Consider the following 21,151-nt stretch of genomic DNA (forward strand, 5'->3'; position numbering starts at 1 on the left):
ATGAGATTATCGAAACACAGAGTAAAACAAAGGAATGAGGCTATAACAAAGCTGAAACAGGTACAGAATGGTAACGAAGGACATTGGTCTTTCAGCCGTGCAGGATGTTGCTCCACCAGCGAGAGCTTCCCTTCGCATGCTGTGCAACACCGTCAGCAGCCTGCAAGCTCGTTGATGATGATGCGCATCTTGCATGACTCGCGCCGATGGCAGCTCCGAAGTCAGAAGCGTGAGTATTGGTGGAATGACTCTTCTTCTTCATCTTCTTCAACTTGCTTGCTGACATTGTCAACGCCAAAGCTGGCTCAATGTTATCTTCGGGATCAGAGTAGAGATGGATTGAGGCACAAGGGATGTCCATTCCGTCGTAGACGTGCGGGCCGGTGCCCAAGCCTGTTCCGCGGCCTTGGGTGAATTTGGGCGTCTCCTTTGCGACCTTCGGCTCTTGTTCTGCAACCTTGGGAGTAGCAATGCGGTTGAGAGAGACAGGATCACGCATCGGAGGGGCGAGATCGACAGGTGGAAGGCCTGAAATGGTGCTTGCTGGAGATAGGGACGCTTGGGGCAGAGCGTTGAGGTGTTGCATTCGAGTGCGGTCGAATTTCTTAGCGCCTGTGCGAGGAGCCAGAGAAGTCCAGCAGGGTACGGAGCTGTCTCCACAGGAAGAATCATCAGATGAACCACAGGAGATCTTGCGAGTCCTTTTCGTCAGGATGCTGGCCGCAGTACTGGCAGGGAAGTCGGAAAAAGGGCCTTCAGGGCGACTGCTTCTTTCGCGCAGAGAAGCGACGGATTGCACCGCACGCAACTTCTTCTGCTCGGTGTGAGGCTGCGTTTCGATGCCGGCAGAGTGCCAGCGCTGACGCTGGCTCCACACACCCGCATCAGCGATGATGTTTTTGTTGTCAGGAGGGATGGAAAAAGCGGCTTGGCGAGGTGTGTCGAATGAAGCGGCATGTCGGAGCGTGCGCGAGGGAGCGGCTGGTTGAGAAGAGAAGTTGGTCGTAGTAGAAGTAGAGGTGGGTGTAGGTGATTGCAGGAATTCCATCGCAGCGGAAGAAGGTGGGGTCATGGTGGCAGTATCGCTTCGAGGACGAAGACGTCTGCTGTAGTTGGTGTTGGCAATCGACAAGACTTGCACAGGTTCCAAAAGTCGCTCTTGCCTGTGCTGAGGAGGAGGGCAGAGCGCTCCGAAAGTGCCTCGTCTAACGCCACTTCCTGAATCAAACGTGCACCCGTCGACTCCGATCGATGTCACAGGGCTGGCTGCACCATCGATCTCAATCAATGAAGACTTCTCCTGAGTGGGAATCTGGAGAGTAGCTGGTTTCTGGGATCTTGCAGAAGGCTTCGGTGAGATGTCGATCAAAGGAGCAGAAGCAGGGAGACCACCGAAAGCTTGATCGAGCGAGTCCTTGTCCAACTTGCGATGACCAAGTGGAAGACGTGCAATTCGGATCCTATCATTGTTGCTTTGCGGATCATGCGACTCTTCTGGAGCGCAAAAGCTTTGACGCGAAGGAAAGACGGATGTGTCACTCTGACGACGCTTGAAGCCGTTACCATTGAACCAATTCCTTCTCTCCTCACTACCTCCAGAAAGAGGCAGCTGATTTTCGACCAATCCATTCCTTTTACCGGTCTGCAAGGCGCTGTTGCTCCTCTTTCTACCCCTTCGCTCGCCCGCATCAGTACTGTCACCATCGCCTGCCGCGCGGATGGTGACCATATCGAACTGTCCTGTCAGCGGGCTGAGGCATCCTGGCGTACCAGAGGTTGCCAGACTAGCTCTTCTGGCCGGACTGGTAGGAAAGAGCGGCGAGTGGAGTGTCAGGAATGTTGCTGCGCTGCTCCTCCTCCTGCCATTTGGATCGCTTGGAGAGTTTGGACTGGTGAGTGAGCCAGTTGCGAGCAAGTGTTGCCATTCATCTCTTTCGATCCAATCGAAAAACACTTGACCATCGGTCTCGCGAACACGCAAGCGTTGTTCACGCTTTTGAACCGTGGTAGTGCCGAAGAAACGATCGAGCTCTTCTTTGGTTTGGTAACGGGCTGGACGGAAGTTGTTGAATCGAGGTGCGAGTTGATTTGTCACAGAATTATTCGAGGCAGAGGTAGATGTGGAAGGAGCGGAACCAGAGACGGACTGCCCAGTATGAGAGCGTGGACGTGTAGCGACGGACATGTTGTCGAAGGCTAGCTTTCGTGCAGTGGGAACGAACTGGATGGACTGGTGAGTGGATAGGAAAGGAGGGGAAAGAGACAGCGACAGTGGGACCAAGGATTGGCAGAGATCTTATAAGTCGTTTGGACTCGACGACGGAAGCAGGGGCTGAAGAGGAAGGCCTTCAAAGGGTTCTTACAATGTCGGAGCTACGTAAGCGGGGGACCCCTTTGACCGGGACTGTCGCTCTTCCGACGGGAGAGAGAAGCCGACACACTTGAAACCACACTCTCGTTTGTCTCCTTTGTGGTTCACAGCTTCCGTTGTTCTCTCCTTCACAAGCCCGCAACTCTTTGTGGGTCCATATCTTACCTCATTAGACGCATATGGATGCAGGAGCAGGGCGTAAGTGCGCGTGTGCGCAATGGTTGGCTGCGGTGACAGCTCGCTTAGATCTCCCACGCGAACGCCATTGCGATTTAATTCGCCGCCGACGCTTTGATCCGGTTCCCTTTCATCTTGCCGGAATCGGAAGCCTTACCGCCGAGATTTTAGTGTGCACGGCTACTCTTCCATTTCATGTACGATGATGAAGCCGCATTGGCTCATAACAAAGGGTTGTTTGCACAAAGGGAAGTTGCAAGCATCGTCGCTGGGCGCCACGATCAATGCCTTGAATTCTATCAAATGTCGAAGAACAAAGGGAAGCTGATTTTTTTCTTCTTTTTTTGCCATTTCCTTATTTTGACGAATCCGGAGAAGACCACAAAGGGAAGAGGGGCCAGCAAGTCTCCGAAATCGAACCCTTACACTCTGCATTGCATACAATGAAGACCAAAAGATGCAATGACGCAAGTTCGAACCGGTGGCTTTCCGCTCTAAGAGTGGCGGAGAAGACACGAGAGCTACAGTATCGGATTCGCGACTCCGAAACCCAATCACCTGCTCAAACTGAATTCCGCTGGAAATACACAAAGACTTGCCATTGATGGGAGGGATGTGTCATGCTATATTGTCTCGAATCTTTTGTATCTGCAATGAGACCGGAGCGCCCAAGCTCGAGATCAGAACCGACCCAATCTGAAGGTATCCTAATTTTATTAGTTTCTAGGCTGTGTATGTATTGAGTTTAGTAGACAAGATACCCGATATTGAGCAATGGGAACCCGGCCATGAGTCCGATCCAGAAGATCATATTCCCCAGCGTCTCGTTCCGCTTGATGAATGGGATCTGGCTGATAATGATCAATGGTAGCTGCACCATCTGTGCTGCGAACAGATAGAACCTGATCTTGCCACTGACAATCGCCATGACCAGCTCGTGTACCAACGAGCTCAGCAAGAAAGTCAAGAACATGGCCATGCTCTTGCTCAAGCCCCAAGCTGCAATCGTGCTTGCATACACATGCCTTAAGAGGAACGAGTGCACCGGCTTGTTCCACTTTCTACTGAAGACGTCCATGCTGGTAGCGTTCCACCAGTCGAGGTAGAACTCGCGGTCCGCAAAACGTGTCAGCTCGGCAAAACAGTTGCAGATGCACTCGAACATGATGTAGAAGATGAGGAGGTAGTTGATCATCATCGGCACTGCCAGTTGGAGGAATGTACGGAGGAAGGGAGTGTCAGCGGTCGGGGTGAAGGGCATGATCCAGTGCTCGGTGATGACGTAGATGACCAAGAAGGTCCCGAATGTAGCAAGGGTCTTCTCAACAACGTAGAGCGGACGAATCGTCTTGAGACGGGGGTAAGAGAGCTCGTAGACGAGTGTGGGAACGAGAAGGTAGTCCCAGAAGTTAGCATAAGTGACATTCGCAGGCCACATGACAGGATCTTGAGGGATGAGCTCGCCTGAGGGATCCGGTGAAGGACGGGCAGAAAGGAGGTCTTCGCGAAGAATTTCGATCTCGCGGGCCAGATCCGAGATGAGCTTGTCAAGATGCGAAGAAAGAGGGTGAGGATCACGTATTTGGTGCGACTGCGAGTCACTTCCGCTGGCAGCGCTTCGAGAAGTCGAACGACGACGACTGAGCTTCTCGTCCTTTGAGTTGTCGACATTATGCGCTTTGCGATCAGCTTTGTCTTTCTCCGATTTCTCCTTATGCAGCTGCATGTGCTCTTCTCGAGTGAGTTTCTTCTGGCTCGCCTTGGCAGCCTCCTTGTCCTCTCCGTTTTCTTGTGTCTGATCCTGGAGGGTGAGCGCGGCTGCTTCAGTGGCATCGTCGGAAACTGCATTGAGTTTCTGTCCGAGCATCTGTCGACTTGAACTGCTTCCTCTCTGGCTCTTCAGCGAAGACCATTCTGAGAGCTTCTGTGCCGTCACAGAGTCCTTCTCGTTGGCAAAACCGGCGTTTTGTCGGGCTAGTCGGACCGCTTTGCCCCATGCAGCCTTGAGCTGTTCGTCGCCCCTGCCAGCTTCGGCCCCTTCGACCTCCGCTACACGCTCCTCGAGCATGGTCTCGATGCGGCGCATGCGGTGGTAGGTGTCAGCCATGTTGCCGTTAACGTTCATGTACGAATGAATCTTCATCATCATGGAGAGCGTATGGAGGACGAAGAAGCCACTCTGCACCCAGGGCCACTCTCTGTACCTTGCCCACTTGATCACAAGACCCAATAAGGCCGTTTGCCACAGATGTTGAAAGACGACGGCAGTTGGCCAATAGCGGACCCAGCCTCGACGGCAAACTTTAGCGAAAGGAACGCAGATGAAGAGGGAGCCAATGAGCACACCGTCGGACAGCGCCAGCATCCAAGCGTCCTCGCTGAAGAGAGTCGCAAAAGTCATACTGAGCACTTGACCGGTGCTGTTCCAGCTGGTGTAGGAAGTGTTCAGGACGAAGAGGGCTAGGCAGACCCAGAAGAGAGTAAAGAAGCCTCGGAATTGATCGCGTGAAGATGTCTCGTTGAAGCGGTCGAAGTGACTGTTTCGAGGCTTGAAGCTGACGACCGCACGCATCTTCTTGCGTGACTTGGACGAGGCTGCCACTGGCTTGAGGTGAATGGCACCATCCTTGTCGATTCGATGCGAGAGCCCCTTCGCACCGATGTGCTGGAACTCGACGGTAGAGGAGCCGCTGCCGCGTTGGTTCGAGATGGTGGTGGTGACGGTCGAGGTAGCAACAATAGGCTCGCCCTCAGAGTCAGGCGTTCCTGGCCCGATGAGAGGCGTCGATGGAATCTCGGACGAGGGCATCATCTCGGAAGCTGGCGTAGATACGGCTGAGGCGTTGGCGCCTTCAGGTGTCTCCGTCAGAAGTTGTGCTACCTTTGAGTGTTTGGGCGAGAAGTCCTCTTCGACGGGCAGAGGACACCGCTTGCTTGAGGTCGCTGCGTTGCTCATGACTGATATAATTATACGTGGGTCAAGTAGGCGCTCGGGGAAGAGCAGCTAATGTAGATTGGTCTGCAGTGGAAGGAGTGTCGAATAGGCATGGTCTGTAAGCCGAAAGTCCATCAGCTCCGGTCGGAAGCGGAACCCGTGATCCGAAAGATGCAGAGCTTTTGGCCTCGAGTCACTTGATGTGGATCGTTCGAGTGACAGGGGCGTAAGAAGTGCAAGTCTACCTGAGACGGTCCGAGAGGTGATTGCGAACACCTTAAACTGTAGCAGCAAGCCGTAAGGCAAGCTGAAAAGTCGATCTCGATGTAGTTGACACGAAAGTCGGAACACGGGCAGCTTTTCTCCAGGTCCCAAATTTGTTTTTTGTTTTTTGTTTTTTGTTTTTTGTTTTTTATTTTTTATTTTTTATTTTGGGATGGCGTTTAAGCTCGAAAAGCCGTGCGCGTGCGCGCTCCTCTCCACCTCGGAAAATTGGCCTTTCAAAGATCTTGCAGACAGACACTCCTGAGCGGTAACTAAAAGAAATTCAAGACATGAACACCTGTGGCAGCACCATGGCAACATGACAGACCAAGCATGCGAGCATACCATCGCTGCAGATAGCTTTGCTACTATCACTCGGATACATCTCTGATTGATTGTTCATCTTGTCCGCTCGTCACCAGAAGAAGAAGAAAAAGACCCTCAGACTGCTGGGAAAATAAAGAACTCATCGACATGAAAAGCAAAAACAATATTCCCGGCCAGGGAATCGAACCCTGATCTGAGCAGAACAATTATTCCCCGTTGGAAAGACGGGTTGAAAACAACTGAGAGTGCCCTATACTAACCATTGTACTAACTGGGATATGTTACATAAGGGAAAGTTTGCAATTATATAACCAATGGATCACCCTGTGAGCGACAAAACAAGAGCCGGAAGCCCACCTCTCTAGGAGTTGGTAAGATAGCTGGGCAGATGTCTTGCAGTCGTCATTCGTGATCGTTCCACTTTGAGGTGAGCAGAATGAAAGGTTGTGAAGTAATGATTGGTGTCTATCCGGTGTGATGAGTCTTTGCTGTCGTCGAACGATACAGCTTGTTGCTTGTCAAAGCTTCAAGACATCAGCTCGGACCCTGTTCTGCGAGGTAAACTTGACGTGACATGAGCATAGGCCAGGAATCGGCTAACATGCAATGCCAAACTCCGCCATGTTTGATACCAACGACCTCTCTTCCTATCACCACGCGAGCGGCTCCGTCAGTTCCCAAGCATACCGACCTGGTGGTTCTGGCTGACAATGACCTCGACAATTCCCAACTACTCAGCCGGCAATGACCGATTCGACGCAGAAGCAGCCACTTGGGACTCCAAACCTGAAGTTGTTGAATCTTCTCGTCTCTGTCTCCAAGCCATTCTCTCTCACCAGGAACACTTCCCAAATCTTGCTTCCTCCGACATCCTCGAGATCGGCTGTGGCACAGGCTTGCTCACCCTCCCACTCGCACAGCATGTCCAGTCAATTGTCGCGCTAGACACGGCACAAGGCATGATTGACATGCTCAACTCCAAGCTGGCTAAGCAAGTAGTTCAGGGAAAGGTAGAGGCCAAAGTAAAGCTGTTAGAAGATTCAGAGGATTCGGTGCTAGGTGGAAAGAAGTTTGATGCGGTAGTAAGCCATCTCGTCTTCCATCATGTCCCGAATATGGCGGAGCTGGTCCATGTCATGAAGGGAACGCTGAAGCAGGGTGCAAGGCTGTGGATTTCAGACTTTGAGCATGATGGCGTTCAGGCTGAAGCTTTTCATCCGAAAGACAAGGTGAGTCTGAGACTCGAAGGCAGAGTATAAGAGGGACAAGAATACTGACACGATTGTATTTACATGCGAATGACAGCATGCTGGCGTGGAGCGTCACGGCCTGAAGCGTACCGAGATGGAACAGATCTTGAACAAAGCCGGCTTCAAAGACATTCAGGTCTTTGAAAGCTTCAAGATGGACAAGGAGATCGAGGCTGGTGAGACCCAGTCGTTCCCCTTCCTCGCGATTACCGGAACTCGACCCTAAATCATAAGTATGACACGTGATCACAGGCGCAAAGATGATCGAAGTAAGGATGCAACACGTCGGGATATGACGATGTTATTCGTAGTGGTAGTGTGTGTAGGTATTACGCTGTGGAAGTCTCTCTATCAGCTTCTGCCGCTGACTCCAGCATCCACAGCTCATGCATTGCTTCAATCGTACGTCGGCCATTCGCTCTGATCATCTCTGCTGCTTGCCATCTTGCTCTCTCGTCTGATGCTGTGTTGCCTCGCGTAAAGACCGCCTCCTGTACCGTCTGCCATCTCTGCAACAGATCTCTCCAGAATTGCTGACCTTCATCAGTCTGCTCTTCTGCCTCTACAAGTAACATCTGCCTCACCGCTACATCCAAATTCATCGTCCTCACCAATAGATCGTCTCTGATTGCAGCAGCTTCTTCCACCATACTTCCTCCGTCTTCACGCGGAACGCGGATCAGCGCCCGCAACATTGCGGTGTAAGTGACCGAGTTCGCTGGTTCAAAGTTATCTTCGGCCCTCTGTACCATTGTGTAGGAAGAGGAGAGAGGGGAGGTAGTGTTGATGCCGACAGCGCGGGCGAGGATGGAGGTGGTAGCTGTCCAACGTGAGCGTCCTTCGCGAGCAAGGCATTCGAGGGCGATGGTCCAAGTGCTGATGCTGGGTCGGATGGAGAAGATGTCCGTCATATCACGGATCAGATCGAGGACTGCTTGACTTGAGCCCCAGGTTTGTATATCTGTTCGAGCTGTTCCGCTTCCCTCTTTCGCTGCAGGTGAGGAGGAGGACGATGGCGAGCCGGATTCGACCTCGACATTGAGTCGACCGAACGCGCGAATGAAAGGATCAAAGGTGTAGCTGTCCGGCCGTTGTGATGGCAGCCATTCTTGAAAGACCAACTCCTCCGCTTCTTCCGCCTTTTGATCCTCTTCCGAGAGCCTAGTCGGCATGGATGCCTCTCTCCACATCCGGTACACTTGAGTGAGGCGAGAATAGTCCTTTGCATCAACACAGATTCCAACGATTGCCCTGATCATCAAGTTTATGGCATGTGTTGAAGGCCAGTCTTTGCCACGCAACCATTGTGCTTTGTTCAGTTGCTCCCGCTTACTCGCTTTCGGCAAAGGTTGCTGATCTAGCGCAAGAGAGATGAGCTTCATACTGATACCTCCAGCAGGTACTCTGAAGCCAGCTTTGTCAATGTAGTACTGAACAGCATCTGTCCATTGACCCTTCTTGATATATCCATAAAGCCTCGCTGTCTGCCATAATCCTTTACCTCCTTTGACCATGACAAGCTTCTGTCGGACCGGGCGCAGAAACTCTTCCGCCGTCAGCATTTCTTGGGATCGGTATGCATCATGTGAGCCGTCAGGAGCGGCGACTTGGCTCAGGTCTGTTTCGGTGAGAGAGACTGTGATAGGAATAATGCCATGTTTGTTGGCCAAGTCGTGGAGATCTGATAGTACCCTGGCTGAGGGAAGATGTTCAAAGTTTACGTATGATGAATCTGCGTAGAGAGCATCGTGAGCCGGAATTGACTCGTCTGGTCCATACTGAATCCGTGAAGCCGACTCCAGAACGGAAAGAAGATGGTCTCTGGCTGTAACGACGTCGCCTTGGTCCATATACGATTGAATTGTCTGATCGAGGAGAGATTCTGGTCTTGCTGCTCCAAAGTCTCGATCCTTCGCTGCCGAAGCCTGCGTCGTCTCCCGCTCGATCTGACTCCGAATTCTGTCGATATCGAGCTTCTTGCGCTTCCCAGACCCTGTACGAGCGTGGGACACATTCTTGGCAAGTTGCTGAGCTTGATCTAAATAGCCTCCTCCAGCTCGAATGAGCTCTTCAAGGAGCAGTTTCTCGGTGAACAGTTCCAGTCGTACGATCTGCGAATAGGCATGGTGCTCGTCGGCTGCCTCTGTGCTTTTCTCCGCCCAGTAGATCGCATCGTCCAGTCGCCCAGCTAGTGCTAGTGTGCGAATAGCAAGATTGTACAACGCACGCAGCTCAAGCGTGGCTAACTTGATTGCTGCTTGCCTTCCCCTGTCTTTCAAGCCTCTTTGACTTTGATTGGCCTGGATTAGACGGGTGAAGTACTGCCATCCCAAGATCGAGTTTGACCATGTTGGACCCATCAAGTTTCCCATACCAAATCGGATGATCTGAGCCAGCGTCGACTGAAGTACGCTCCACATTCCCTTTTCTACCGCAAGCATACTTGCTCGTTGCAACAAACGCAGATCGTCACCGTACGAATCGAGAAGCACGATAAAGCATTTTCGAAAGTAGGACGCTACAGAAGCGACCTGTGCTTTGCTCTTATGGGCGGAAGCCGTTTCGAGTCGCCTGGTACCTGGAGTGTAACCGGGACAGAGTCGCATCCAGTAGATCATTTCTGTCTTTTTGCCGTTTTGGATAGCCCAGAGCGCCGCGGGTGCAAAGTCTGGCATCAGCTCATTGAGCGGGGTATGTAGCATCTTGAGTTCCTCGAGAACGGTCGTTGCTGTCTCGAAGTCTTTATCTCTTATTAGACGGATGAGCAGCTGTGCTGGTGGAGAAAGACTGTTGATGCTGGAATCTGCGTTTAGCGAGGAGGAAGAGGTATCATGCTGCGATTCGTTTGCCTCTCCAGCAATAAGCGAGGTTGATGCATATTGGCTGTATGCAGCATCCTCTGGTTCGAAGACAGAGTAATCGACTCCGAGAGGATCGATGTCGTTGTTCGAGCCGGGGCGTGGGTATGCTGGATTGGAGGTCGAGTAGGCGAGGGATGTGAGCCATGGTCGGGACGATCTAGAAACCTTCGAATTCGATGACGACGAGCCTGTAGAGAATATGGATAAGGGCAGCAAAGACGAGGATGCTGGAGCCGAAGCCGAGCTTGCACCAGGCCAGGCGTATCCGGGATAGATGGTAGCCGAGCTCAGCGGACGATGCGGTTGCTGCTTCTGCTGCTGCCATAGCGTTCGATAAGCATCTCTACCGGACAGAGTGCCGCTCGATCGCCGCATCAGGGCTATTGTTCTTCTGCCTTGAGAGCGCTGTCTCCGACTGCAAACAGTGAGAAGGTAGTGAATTGAGCAGGTCGTGATAGATGGTGCTCTCCAGGTATCACGAAGAACGGTCTTTGCTTCAAGAAGAAATCGGAAGAGACTTTCAGGCACAAAAGAGCCGAGTTCCGAGTTCCGAGCTCATATTTCAAGGTGTTAGGTTTCGGAAAAGCGAGCCTTAATTCGGCGGCGAAGCTTCCACGTCAACTTTTGAAGGTCTGAGCTCGCTGTGTGGGGAATGACTGTACAACACGGAGTCGTTCACCGATCCATCATTCTTCCGCACTCCTTGCAACTTGGATATCACCACTCACAATCCTTATCTGGAGCGGATCTCCAAACATGATGCCATCAAGAGTGAGACTGGCGTGCAGCTTGCTGTTGCTGGCCATCGCCCTTCTGGGCGCCACCGAGGCCGCCCTCTTCTCCAAGAACTCAAAAGTCACCATTCTCGACTCTGCCAACTTCAAGCGAGAAGTGCTCGACATCGAGAAGCCAACCATGGTCGCCTTTACCGCTCCCTGGTGCGGACACTGCCAGAATCTCGTTCCCGACTACTCAAAGGTCGCTGCACAGCTGGATGGAGTGGTCAAGCTCGCATCGATCGACTGTGACGACGACAAGAACAAGCCCACCTGTGGCAGATACGGCATTCAGGGATTCCCTACACTCAAGCTCTTCCCTCCAACCAAGAAGCGTTTGCCAAAAGACTATCAAGGCCCACGAACAGCCAAGGACATCGCAGCTTACATGGTCGATGCTCTTCCGATGGGTGCAAAAAAGCTGAAAGCTGAAGAGCTGCAGGAGTATGCCGACAAAGATGCCAGCACGCCCAAAGTGATCCTCTTCTCCAAGAAGCCAACAAGCTCGCCGCTGTACAAGAGTCTGGCATTGGACTTCCGCAAGAGTCTCTCTTTCGCCTTCTTGCGAGGAGATCAACGACCAGTCCAGTCTGCGGCTCGCTTGCACTTGGGTGTGGAGGTCAGTGACGGCAAGCTTCCTCATCTCATTGTGGTTCCCTCTCGGCCAGAGGGTGAAGAACTCGACAAGAGTGCGATCAAGGTCTACACTGGCCCTCTCAAGTACCACGAGCTCAATGCTTGGATCAAGGAGACCATCCTAGAAGCCAAGTCCGGCAAGGTCAAGAAGCCTTCCGTCAAAGTGATACCCAAAAAGAAGGCGGTCAAGCTTGACGAGAACATCGAGGATCTTCCAACGGGCGCCCATCGCGAATGGCGTGCAGAGAAGGAGATGACGGAAGAGGAACAGCTCAAAAAGATGGAAGACTTGGCTGAGATGCTCAACACTGCCATCAAGCAAGGTAACGAGTATCGAGAGGCAGCTGCCAAAGATGAAACCCCGGAATCACCAAAGAAGGCGAAGGTTGAGAGCGACGCTGACACATCTGCCCACAGCGAAGGCGAAGGCGAAGGCGAAGGCGATGGCTCTTCTCACTCTTCCTCTTCCTCTTCCTCTTCCTCTTACTCCTCTAGCACCAACTCTGACGGTAAAACGACCACGGACCGTACCGCCTCCTACTCTTCTTCTGGCGACACTCCCGATTCAGCCTCTTCCTACAAAGTCTCCTCACGCACCACTAGCGGCGATGAGGACTCGATCTCTCTCAAGGAGAATCTCCAGCGCTGGTTGGAAGGCGAACAAGTCGACTGGTCCTCCGAGTACGCTTCGCAGTTCAAGGAAGCCCAAGGAGCCGCGGAAAAGCTAGTCAAACATAGCCCGGATCAAGCGGAACAGATGGCGCTGAAAAGCGAAAAGTGGCTTGCAAAGTACCTCGTCTCGGATGTAGAGATGATGAAGATGGCTCGTGATAAGGGTAACGAGGACTCCGCAGTGAGTGATGAGAAGATCGAAAGGGTTGAAAAGATGTACAAAGAGATCGTCAAGAGGATCGAAGAGCGCGAGGCCAAGATCAAGGAACGGGGTGCAAAGACCATCGGAGAGGGAGAGAAGGAGGAAGGAGAAGCAGGTCACACAAGCCACGACGAGCTTTGAGTTGCGGTCCCTGCTTAGATAACTTTCAATCTATCTCATTCTACAGACAAAAACAGTAACCACGTAGAAAGTGGTGACTGATAGAATAGATTGCTGACCTGTTCCTGTGGTACATGTGGTATCGCCCAAGCACAGTGACCCTTTCTATAACGGCCGCAGACCAAATGACAGTTAGAGAACCGGAAGAGGAAGCTAGGTATATTGAGATTGAGAGTAGAGATGAGACAATGCTGCAGAGATGGTGATGCCCGGCTTTCATATCGGCGAGCCGGTGCCCTTCTTATTTCGGTGTCCGCCAGGGTTGTGCTCAACGTAGGGGCCGTTGCCAACCGCACTGGCCTTACGATACGAGTGGCAGGCATGAGCGTGCTTGAAGAAGGCGGCAAAGTTGCGGCGTCGCTTGGCAGTGTAGATCAAGACCCACTCCTTGCACTGATGACACTTGCCTTCAACAGTGCCCGCTGCATCGGCGTAGATCTTGAGGTGTGTAGGGGCGGTGAAGCGGAGACCCGAGACCGACGAGATGCCGTGCTTGTGCACTTGATCGTACCAGTACTGCGAGTTCTTGAGCTGGAGCCAGTTGCCGCTCTCACATCGATCACACCAGGCTTCACGGGAATTACCTGAGCCACGAACCCATCGAGGCGTATAGAGGTCACCAGGGAATCGCAACTTGTCGGTCTGCAGACGAGGACGGTCCTCCTCGTTCTCGACCTCAAAGTCCGAGGCGGGCGGGTCAGCCATGCCTGTGCGAAGCTCGCAGTGCTGATCATAGTAAACGTCTTCCATCTTGCTTCCTGCAGGCGCACGGAGAACAATGTCAGTGGTAATGTGGAAGGGCGTGTTGGCGAGGTTGTTGGCGAGGTTGTTGGCGAGGTTGTTGGTGAGGTTGTTGGCGAGGTTGTTGGCGAGGTTGTTGGATTGCTGCACAGCCGAAGCGGTCGAAGAAGATCGATCACGTTGCTGACGCTTGTCGACGGGTCCTCCGGGTATACCGCTTGGCGATGGATAGCCAGTGGCCTCTATACCGTATCGCATGACGTTGGTGTCGCGCCAACCTGAAAGGCTGGGTGATGAGTCGGAGTTGGTCATGCCGGGGAGGCCAGAGTGTGAAGTCGCTCCATCCCAAGGGTTGTAATGCGAAGGATTCGAGTAACCTGTTCGCTGCGCTGTCGACGCTGGCGGCTGCACACCGTACGGATCAGAAGGAAGCGAGGGTCGATTAGGATCACTGTGCAAAGGTCGGTAGCTGTTCATCATGCTGCTGATCGGGGCTGATGGACGTGAGAAGGACAGGTTGGGGTTGAGAGAGTACCTGCGAACCGCGGCACTGTCGCTGTTGTCGGCAGCCACGCCATGCGAGGTGGAGGAGGCGATGGCCTCTTCATCGTACTGTCGCTTGCCAAGCGTAGACTGAGGGGACTCGTAGCCGCTCATCTCGAAGCCACCGTTGTTGGACCAGGTAGGTCGAGAAGCTGAGCGTGTCTCTGGCAGCTGGGGAGGCTGCAGCCTGCGAGCACCATAATGATTTGCCTCTTCTGCAACTGGGTTCGCGTCGGCATCTCCCCACCATTGACCACCGCTGGAGGCGTCTGTGCAAGCTTCGCCGGGACGGCTGTGCTGTGGATAATTGGGCCTGCGAGCATAGTGACGGTCAGTGCCGCCCGAGGCACCGCGTGGCCTGGTCGGATCTGCGGAAGCAGCGGCAAGTCCCGATGGAGCGGGCATGCTCGAGTAAGAAGAGGCGTGGTTGAGGTGAGCTTGCTGTTGCTGCTGCTGGTGGGCGTCAGCAGGATAGTTGGACATTTGCTGTGGCTGCCAGACTTGCTGAGACTGGAAAGATCGATCCTCGTAGCTATTTTGAAAGCCCATAGTCATGGCGACAGTGTCGCGGGGAACGTCCCAGGTAGAAGTAGCAGCCTCGACGTCAGAGGGACGAGAGGGTTCAAGGTATTCGACTTTGGAGTTGGTACCGGCAGCGGCGACGGGAGAGCGTGACTTGGGATGAGGAGCACCTGTAAGACTGTTCCAGATACCTTTCATACCATCACCCCACAAATGTGAACCATCCTCCACGGCGGGACGAGTGTGATGCAAAGGTGCAGAGTGCCGATGCGAGTGATGATAGCTGTCCGTGTTGGAAGAGTGATGCTCGTGAGGCATACTTGGGTGCCCAGATCGGTGGGCGTTGGAGCGAGAAGCAATGTTCATGTTCCGCGTAGAACTGAGGAGAGGCTGTCCGTCGAGAGGGCTCTGAGGTTCGATGGGACCGCTAGCTCGAGAGGACGTGGAATGAGAGGACGAAGGGCTGGACAAAGAGGCCGAGCTGGAAGCGAACGAGGAGCGGCTTCGAGAGATAGGGGCATGTGTGAGCGTGGAGATGGGAGGAAGGATGGTGGTGAAAGAGCAAGTGGCAGGGGTCGAGCTGGAAGGTGATTGATCCTGGCAGTGTCGATAGGATCGGCGGGAATCTCTTCCCATAGCGAGACTCGGCCAAGGCTATGATGATGATGATGATGATGATGAGGGCTTCTAGAGAGGCAAGATGGTGAGCGATGGTGGAGAGAATGAAAGGGTAGATAGAACAAAGGGAAGGAGGAAGATGGCGAGCAAGGAATCCTGGATCCTGTCGGCTGACTTTAAAAGGAGAGGAAGCGCTCGTCTGCCGATAAGCCGAGATTCAGTCTGGCCAAGCTCAGAGGCAGCTGTCAAGCGTCAGAGTACAGTTGTGGGATGAGTGCCTGACGGATTCTCGGTGTGGGCGGAGCATTTCAGATAGACGGAAGCGCAAAGTCCGAGTCGAGACAAAAGGGTAGAGCGACAGCAAGTTGAGCTACAAAGAGCGCCAATGCAGAGAGTGCAATGAAGCAGTCGAAGGATGAGATGTCCAAGTCCTTCTTTGTCGGCAAAAGAGCGAAAGAAGAGCAAAGGAGCGAGCGCCGAAGAGCGGAAAGCGAATATACACCAGGGATTATAAAACAAGAGGAATGCCACCTTCAGGGCAGAAGGCAGAAAGCAGCAGCAGGACAAGCATCTTGCAGTGCATGTGCTTGGCAGACAGCTTCTTTTTCCACTGACTCGCTCGCACACCATTGATCTCTTATTATCCTGGAAGGCACAATGGGGCAGGAGCCATGGAAACGCAGCGGAGACGAAAGTTAAGCGAGAGTAGAAGCCAGAAGCCCGAAGGAGGAGGAGGAGGAGGGAAGCATGATTGAGGCTTGCTTCTTGATGCTTGCGCAGCGCATGACAGGCGGAAAGAAGAGAAGCAAAGACACAATCAAAAGCAGCAATCCAAAGCGACACTCACTCATCAGTGTCTGACTCGTTCGCCATGGAAACAAGAGAGAGGGAGAGAGAAAGAGAGGGAGAGAGAAAGAGAGGGAGAGAGAAAGAGGGAGATTCGCATAACAGCATTACAACAACTGCTTGCCTACAAACGAGCAACGAGGGGCAGCAAAAGTGAGTTCTAACCTATGCCTCGTTTTCGCCATCTTTCACTTGTCATGGCGGACAGAGAGAAAGAGAGAGAGAGAGAGTTTTTTTATTCATTTATTTTAAAAAAAATAAAAATAATAATAATAATAATAATAATAAAAATAATAAAATGGTTAGGGAGTCTCTGGTGGTTCCTCTCTCGGCCCTCCTCTCTGCCCCCGATTTTGATTTACCCTGCTGTTATTTATTTAACTTATATTATTTCTTACGTCGCTTGGAAAAACGGTGGGAAAAAAAAAAAAAAAAAAAAAAAAAAAAAAAAAAAAAAAAAAAAAAAAACGACGTAAGCAAGTGTGGTACCTGGCGCATCGGGCTGTAGTCCATTCTGCGCTGAGAGAGCAAGAGAGCAATCCTGGGTGCACTTCCTCCTTGCTCACTTGTTTGACAGTCGCTTTCCATTGGATGTGATATGGAGAACCTTAAGCTTTGTTGCTAACAAGTATGCAATTGTCTTATCAAGCTGGATTTTGACATGTTTGCTAAGCAAGACGGCAAGTCTATCATCCCACAGAAGTCATGCTGGCCTGTCCAAGTGCCAGGAATTGTTTTGCCATTGACCTTGAAATGTTCCTCCGACCCTCTCTCTCACTCCAGTATCAAAGAGACTTCCGCCAACTCAATCCCGGAGATGGCGGAGTTGTAGTTTGCAAATCGCATTCAAGCTTTTTGCATGAAGAAAGAAAGCAACGCTGTGCTCAAAAGGCTGGTTTGGAAGCGGAGATGGTCAACTCCAGATGACTTTCCAAGAAGAAGGGAACAGTAACGTGCACCAGCAGCTGAGTTTCCGATCCAGTCTGTTTTTCACTGCGACCAGCAGCGATCCAAGCGAGACGAAACAGTGCTGTGCAGTTGCAGTTGCAGCCTGCAGAAAGTCTTTCCTGAACCCTCAGCCAGGGCCAGCGACAATTCCGCGGGCGTTCGAGTGTCGAGCCTTTTTATCTTTGTCTTGTCCGCAGGTTGAGATGTCCTTTGCCTCTGAGAGTGCTGCTTCAATTGTAGGACTGAAGAATTACAGACCTATCCCTAAGAGCGATCATTGACCTGCATCATGGACCAAGGAGATCTGCATATTTTTGAAAGGTGGCAATGAATTCAATTTATGAACCGGCATGCCCGAACCTCGGCTTCCCCCCCACGGTGAAGCAATGGAAATGAGACATGTTGGTCGCTTTTATCGTCCATAAACCAGACAGAGAGGCATAATGACTCTCGCGGGAGGATCGGCATCGAGTCTTGTCGTCTGTGGGAATATATACACGGAGAACAAGTTTAGTGCTGGGAGCATTCGGTATCTGATCTCCGGATGAGCTGGTTATGCAGGCTCCACTGTATGTCCTTCCATTCGCATCGCTGTACTTTTGTTTGGCTCGAAAGCAAAGAGCCCTTCAATCAGAATGCTCTCAAGTGCTCAGTGGTGGTGGCATAGCAAGATCCCCCGCCCTTCCATGCTCTGCCCGCTTTCCATGATTCATGCCAATAAAAACGTCGGTTTCATGGCATATGCAGTTTGCCCTTCGACATCTCGTCATACCTGTCCGACCGCATGATCAGGCACCTGCCAGCATCCTCCTGCCCTGAATGCTGCAAGATCACGGTGTCCCCCAATTAGTTGCCTCGTGCCAAGAATGCCAAATGAGGCTCAGAATGCATCACTACAAAAGGCAACAAAGGTAGACTTGCAACCGGGAACAGCTGAATCGCACTTCGCAATTGCCGCGCCGGTGAATTTCTGCCTCTTTTCTCTCGCTTTTTACCTCTCGCTTTTCTGCTTGCACAAACAAACGAGGCGGACATCTTGCTCTCTTGTTTCGTCGCTTGACTTGAACGCTGATCGGGCAAAGTGGGAGAAGTCAAGCCACAGAGAAGCATGTGGAATTGATAGTGGAAAGACCTTGTGTCAATCTGAAATCTGCACGCCACCAGTTTCTTTATCGTCCCCTTGTCTTCCCCCCCCCACTCTGTTTGACATGTTCCACTTCCGTTGGAAGCAGATCAAGCTAGGATGTTCTCATCCCACATCTGCATCTGTTCAAAACCCACATTTTGCCTAGAAACAAAACAGAAGCAGTGCTTCCATGGGCCTATTGCATCTGCGCTGTGTTTGGAACCCAAGAAAGGTGAGCCACTGCTCTACTGTCTGCTTGGTGATTCAGGCTGACTTTTCACATTCGGATATGCCGCTTAAACTTTTTGCTTTGTTCAGATTGCAGGCAATCGGCGTGAGACTCTCGATGAGACTCTTTCCTGCGTTCATTGCAGCTAATCAGATGTGTGTGTGGTTTCTTTCCACCTAGTTGGCTTGCCTGAATTGTGAATGAATCAACTCCGACACAGTTGGCTCCCTTTTGCGGTGACTGACTGCTCTTGTTCCAGTAGGCCTCATGGGACCTTTTTCTTCTTTCTGCCTTGACTCTTGACGGTTGCTGACTTTGAATCCCGCTCCATGCTTGCCGGAGTTGGAGGGAAGCAAACCGTTCTTGACGAAGCCGAGGAGGTGACATGGGGGATTATGTCAGCTTCGGTCAAGCCGAGTTGAGTCGAGTCCTTTTTCCCTCTCCCGTTCTTCTCCACAGTCTGCTTCCGTCGGGATGAGCTGCAAGCGGATGCTCTCAATTTGCTCACATTGTTTTCAATCATGCTTGCAAAACATCATTGCGTTTCAGCTGTCAAGAATTCGCCTCACTTGCCAGCTCCTCTCTTCTTTTTCGTCTTTTGCAGGCAAGCCACATTGTGCCAATCTAAATCCCAGGCTTGGCCGTCGGCTTGGCCGAATCCGGCAATTCCTTTCGCTTTCCCTTTCAAAGATGGACGATGCTGTCGTTTTGGATTCAAGATCTGCTCGCCCCTCGGCCGCCATGATTTGAAATGCCTACTGCCGAACGTGTTCCTGCTCTGTGACCGCCTTCGTTTCTGCCTGATCTTACACCTCTTCACTCTCAGCTGACCTTGCTTATTGCTTTCCTCTATGTGAGATTGTTGAAACTTCTCCAACGCACATATCTCTCCATGATTCGGCCTTTGACTCGTGAATACCCTCGCGAGACCTTAGACACCTATCGTAAGCGAAAAATCGAGCCATGAGACCCATAATCGAACAACGAAAGCTATTCTGGGACTTGACATGATCATGCAACAATAGAACATACTACTTTCCCCCTTTCAGCTTATGCAAAGACGTTCTAATCCAGCGTCCGATGCCGTCCTAGGTTGGCAATCAGAATAGATACTTCAACTTGACCGAGCCAAGACTACAGTGAATGCGGAGGAGTGGAGTTGAAAAATCGTGGCCATCGCAATCCGGACCTCACTCGATCTCGAGCAGCGGGTCCAAAAGATAGCGAGCAACTTGAAGAGATGGCTATAGCAAAGAGCGGATCCGAGGCATGATTCTCATCTCTACCGCCGGACATGACTCTGCAAAAGTGCTTCCACGCTAGCAGGGGGAAAAGGTTAACTTGGCTTCCAAACAGAGGTTCGCCTGTCAAGCGATCTTCAGTCGGATCCGAAGCCTCGACACTGGACAGCAATTCGTCTTGCCTGGTGCCTGTAATCGCGCTCTGCAATACAGCAAGCAACCGTGCATCGCTTAAGCGCGGGGACGCAATTTCTCACAGTGCCTGTGCAATGGCATGAGAACGCATCTCGCAAACTTGCCGACGTCGCAAGGTCGAAATTTGGCCATTCGAGCCAACAGGAAAGAACCAGCTTGGAATCTCTACGACAGACGGTGTTTGAACGTCCCGCTGTTGCATTGTTTGTTTCCATTGTTTTCTATTGAACTCATGCGACGAGGAAACATTCAAGTTTTCCGAAGGTTGGACTTTCTGTAGCGTAAGGATAGGGTAATAGGACTCGTCGATGAGGCTTGTTGCTACCACTTAACTCGTCTACTCGTTCATTCCGACAGAAAACAACAGCGAGCAGGTGCTGGATGGCGGAAGCTATTCACTTGGATGTGTCTCGCTTGGAAAATAAAAACAAAAATGGATTTCCTCACTTGTTAACTTATGGCTGGTCCAGCCCTTCCGTCCCGACTTTCATTGGGTCGACCATGCACATGAGAGTTTCCCGTATGACGTCCTCTTTTTGAATTCAGGCTCACTGAGAACAGGCCGGAATGCTTTTATCGTGTGACTACAATGTACGGAAGCAAGGGCTGCTATATCTTCATACAAGCGGATCCACTCTGGTACGCATGAGCCTCGTCGATATGAGTCTTGATTGACGAGCTATGCAGCGGTTCAGGCAGATCCGGCCATCGAACGTTGTGAAAGAGGCCCAGAAATAGGCTTTGAAGAGGCGTCACAGCTCCGCTGGAATGGTGAAAGCGGCCTTGATCCGCGGAGGTTATTATTGCGCTGGAGGCTGGCGGAGACGTTGCATCAAATGGATAGACAAAAGTGTTTCTTGCGTCCTTGCTCGGCTGCGGCTGGCACTTTGAGAGCGAAGGGGAGAGGAAGGGACGCACACCACAGCAATTCGGTGGCGGCGCTATGCATTAAAGCTCCAACGGAAACATATATATATATACACACACACACACACACATATACATACAGACTTGTCTAGCATCCATTATTAATTGCAATCCAGAGGCTTCTTTCATGCCGCAACGCTTTTTGGTGCCTGAAAAGAGATGCCTCAACTCCGGATCTCGTCCTTTCTTATCGGAGTGCATTCGTCCGGGGCGCACCAGAATGTGTCGCCTGGTTTGGATTGAATGCCACACAGCAACAAGAGGATGCGTGGCGGAAGCAGGCGAGATGAAAGCCAGGAATTCATTGTCTTTCCTTGCTTCTGCTCAGCTCGAATCCAAACATCCGGGACGCCTTAGATCGGTTCAGCCTAGGATAGACCGCAGCTCTCTTCTTCTTCCCCCCGTCTCTTGCCTCTTTCTCCTTCTTCATCTCGCTCTCAGCTAAGCATGCACCACTTTGAGGCGCTCATACAGGCGTTGCCGAAGCAAAGACAGGTGTTAGTGTGTGACCTACAATGCAGCCACGATTGCATTGAATCGACATCGCCGTTGCCTGGCGTCTTG

At 51.9% G+C, this 21,151-nt stretch overlaps 6 protein-coding genes and 1 non-coding gene across 7 annotated transcripts; 2 read left to right on the plus strand and 5 right to left on the minus strand.

Moving 5' to 3' along the window:
- Window positions 1–91: 91 nt before the first annotated feature.
- On the minus strand, window positions 92–2,185 carry UHO2_05773 (uncharacterized protein; the record flags this gene model as incomplete). Its single annotated transcript, XM_041558672.1, has 1 exon — window positions 92–2,185. The coding sequence occupies one exon, from the start codon at window positions 2,183–2,185 to the stop codon at window positions 92–94; it is 2,094 nt and encodes a 697-aa protein (XP_041414606.1).
- A 1,108-nt stretch (window positions 2,186–3,293) lies between these two features.
- On the minus strand, window positions 3,294–5,504 carry UHO2_05774 (uncharacterized protein; the record flags this gene model as incomplete). Its single annotated transcript, XM_041558673.1, has 1 exon — window positions 3,294–5,504. The coding sequence occupies one exon, from the start codon at window positions 5,502–5,504 to the stop codon at window positions 3,294–3,296; it is 2,211 nt and encodes a 736-aa protein (XP_041414607.1).
- A 736-nt stretch (window positions 5,505–6,240) lies between these two features.
- On the minus strand, window positions 6,241–6,351 carry tRNA-Glu(CTC). The gene has a single exon. It is a non-coding gene; the product is annotated as a tRNA-Glu (tRNA).
- Window positions 6,352–6,784: 433 nt separating this feature from the next.
- Window positions 6,785–7,550, plus strand: UHO2_05775 (uncharacterized protein; the record flags this gene model as incomplete). Its single annotated transcript, XM_041558674.1, has 2 exons — window positions 6,785–7,303; window positions 7,380–7,550. 2 exons carry the CDS (start codon window positions 6,785–6,787, stop codon window positions 7,548–7,550), a joined length of 690 nt encoding a protein of 229 aa, XP_041414608.1.
- Window positions 7,551–7,653: 103 nt separating this feature from the next.
- UHO2_05776 (uncharacterized protein) lies at window positions 7,654–10,560 on the minus strand (the record flags this gene model as incomplete). The annotated part of the gene is made up of 1 exon (XM_041558675.1): window positions 7,654–10,560. The coding sequence occupies one exon, from the start codon at window positions 10,558–10,560 to the stop codon at window positions 7,654–7,656; it is 2,907 nt and encodes a 968-aa protein (XP_041414609.1).
- Window positions 10,561–10,941: 381 nt separating this feature from the next.
- Window positions 10,942–12,612, plus strand: UHO2_05777 (uncharacterized protein; the record flags this gene model as incomplete). Its single annotated transcript, XM_041558676.1, has 1 exon — window positions 10,942–12,612. The coding sequence occupies one exon, from the start codon at window positions 10,942–10,944 to the stop codon at window positions 12,610–12,612; it is 1,671 nt and encodes a 556-aa protein (XP_041414610.1).
- A 255-nt stretch (window positions 12,613–12,867) lies between these two features.
- On the minus strand, window positions 12,868–15,093 carry UHO2_05778 (uncharacterized protein; the record flags this gene model as incomplete). Its single annotated transcript, XM_041558677.1, has 1 exon — window positions 12,868–15,093. The coding sequence occupies one exon, from the start codon at window positions 15,091–15,093 to the stop codon at window positions 12,868–12,870; it is 2,226 nt and encodes a 741-aa protein (XP_041414611.1).
- Between the last annotated feature and the right edge of the window lie 6,058 nt (window positions 15,094–21,151).

This window comes from Ustilago hordei, assembly GCF_900519145.1.
Source record: "Ustilago hordei strain Uho2 genome assembly, contig: UHO2_contig_15, whole genome shotgun sequence".
Lineage (NCBI taxonomy): Eukaryota > Fungi > Basidiomycota > Ustilaginomycetes > Ustilaginales > Ustilaginaceae > Ustilago > Ustilago hordei.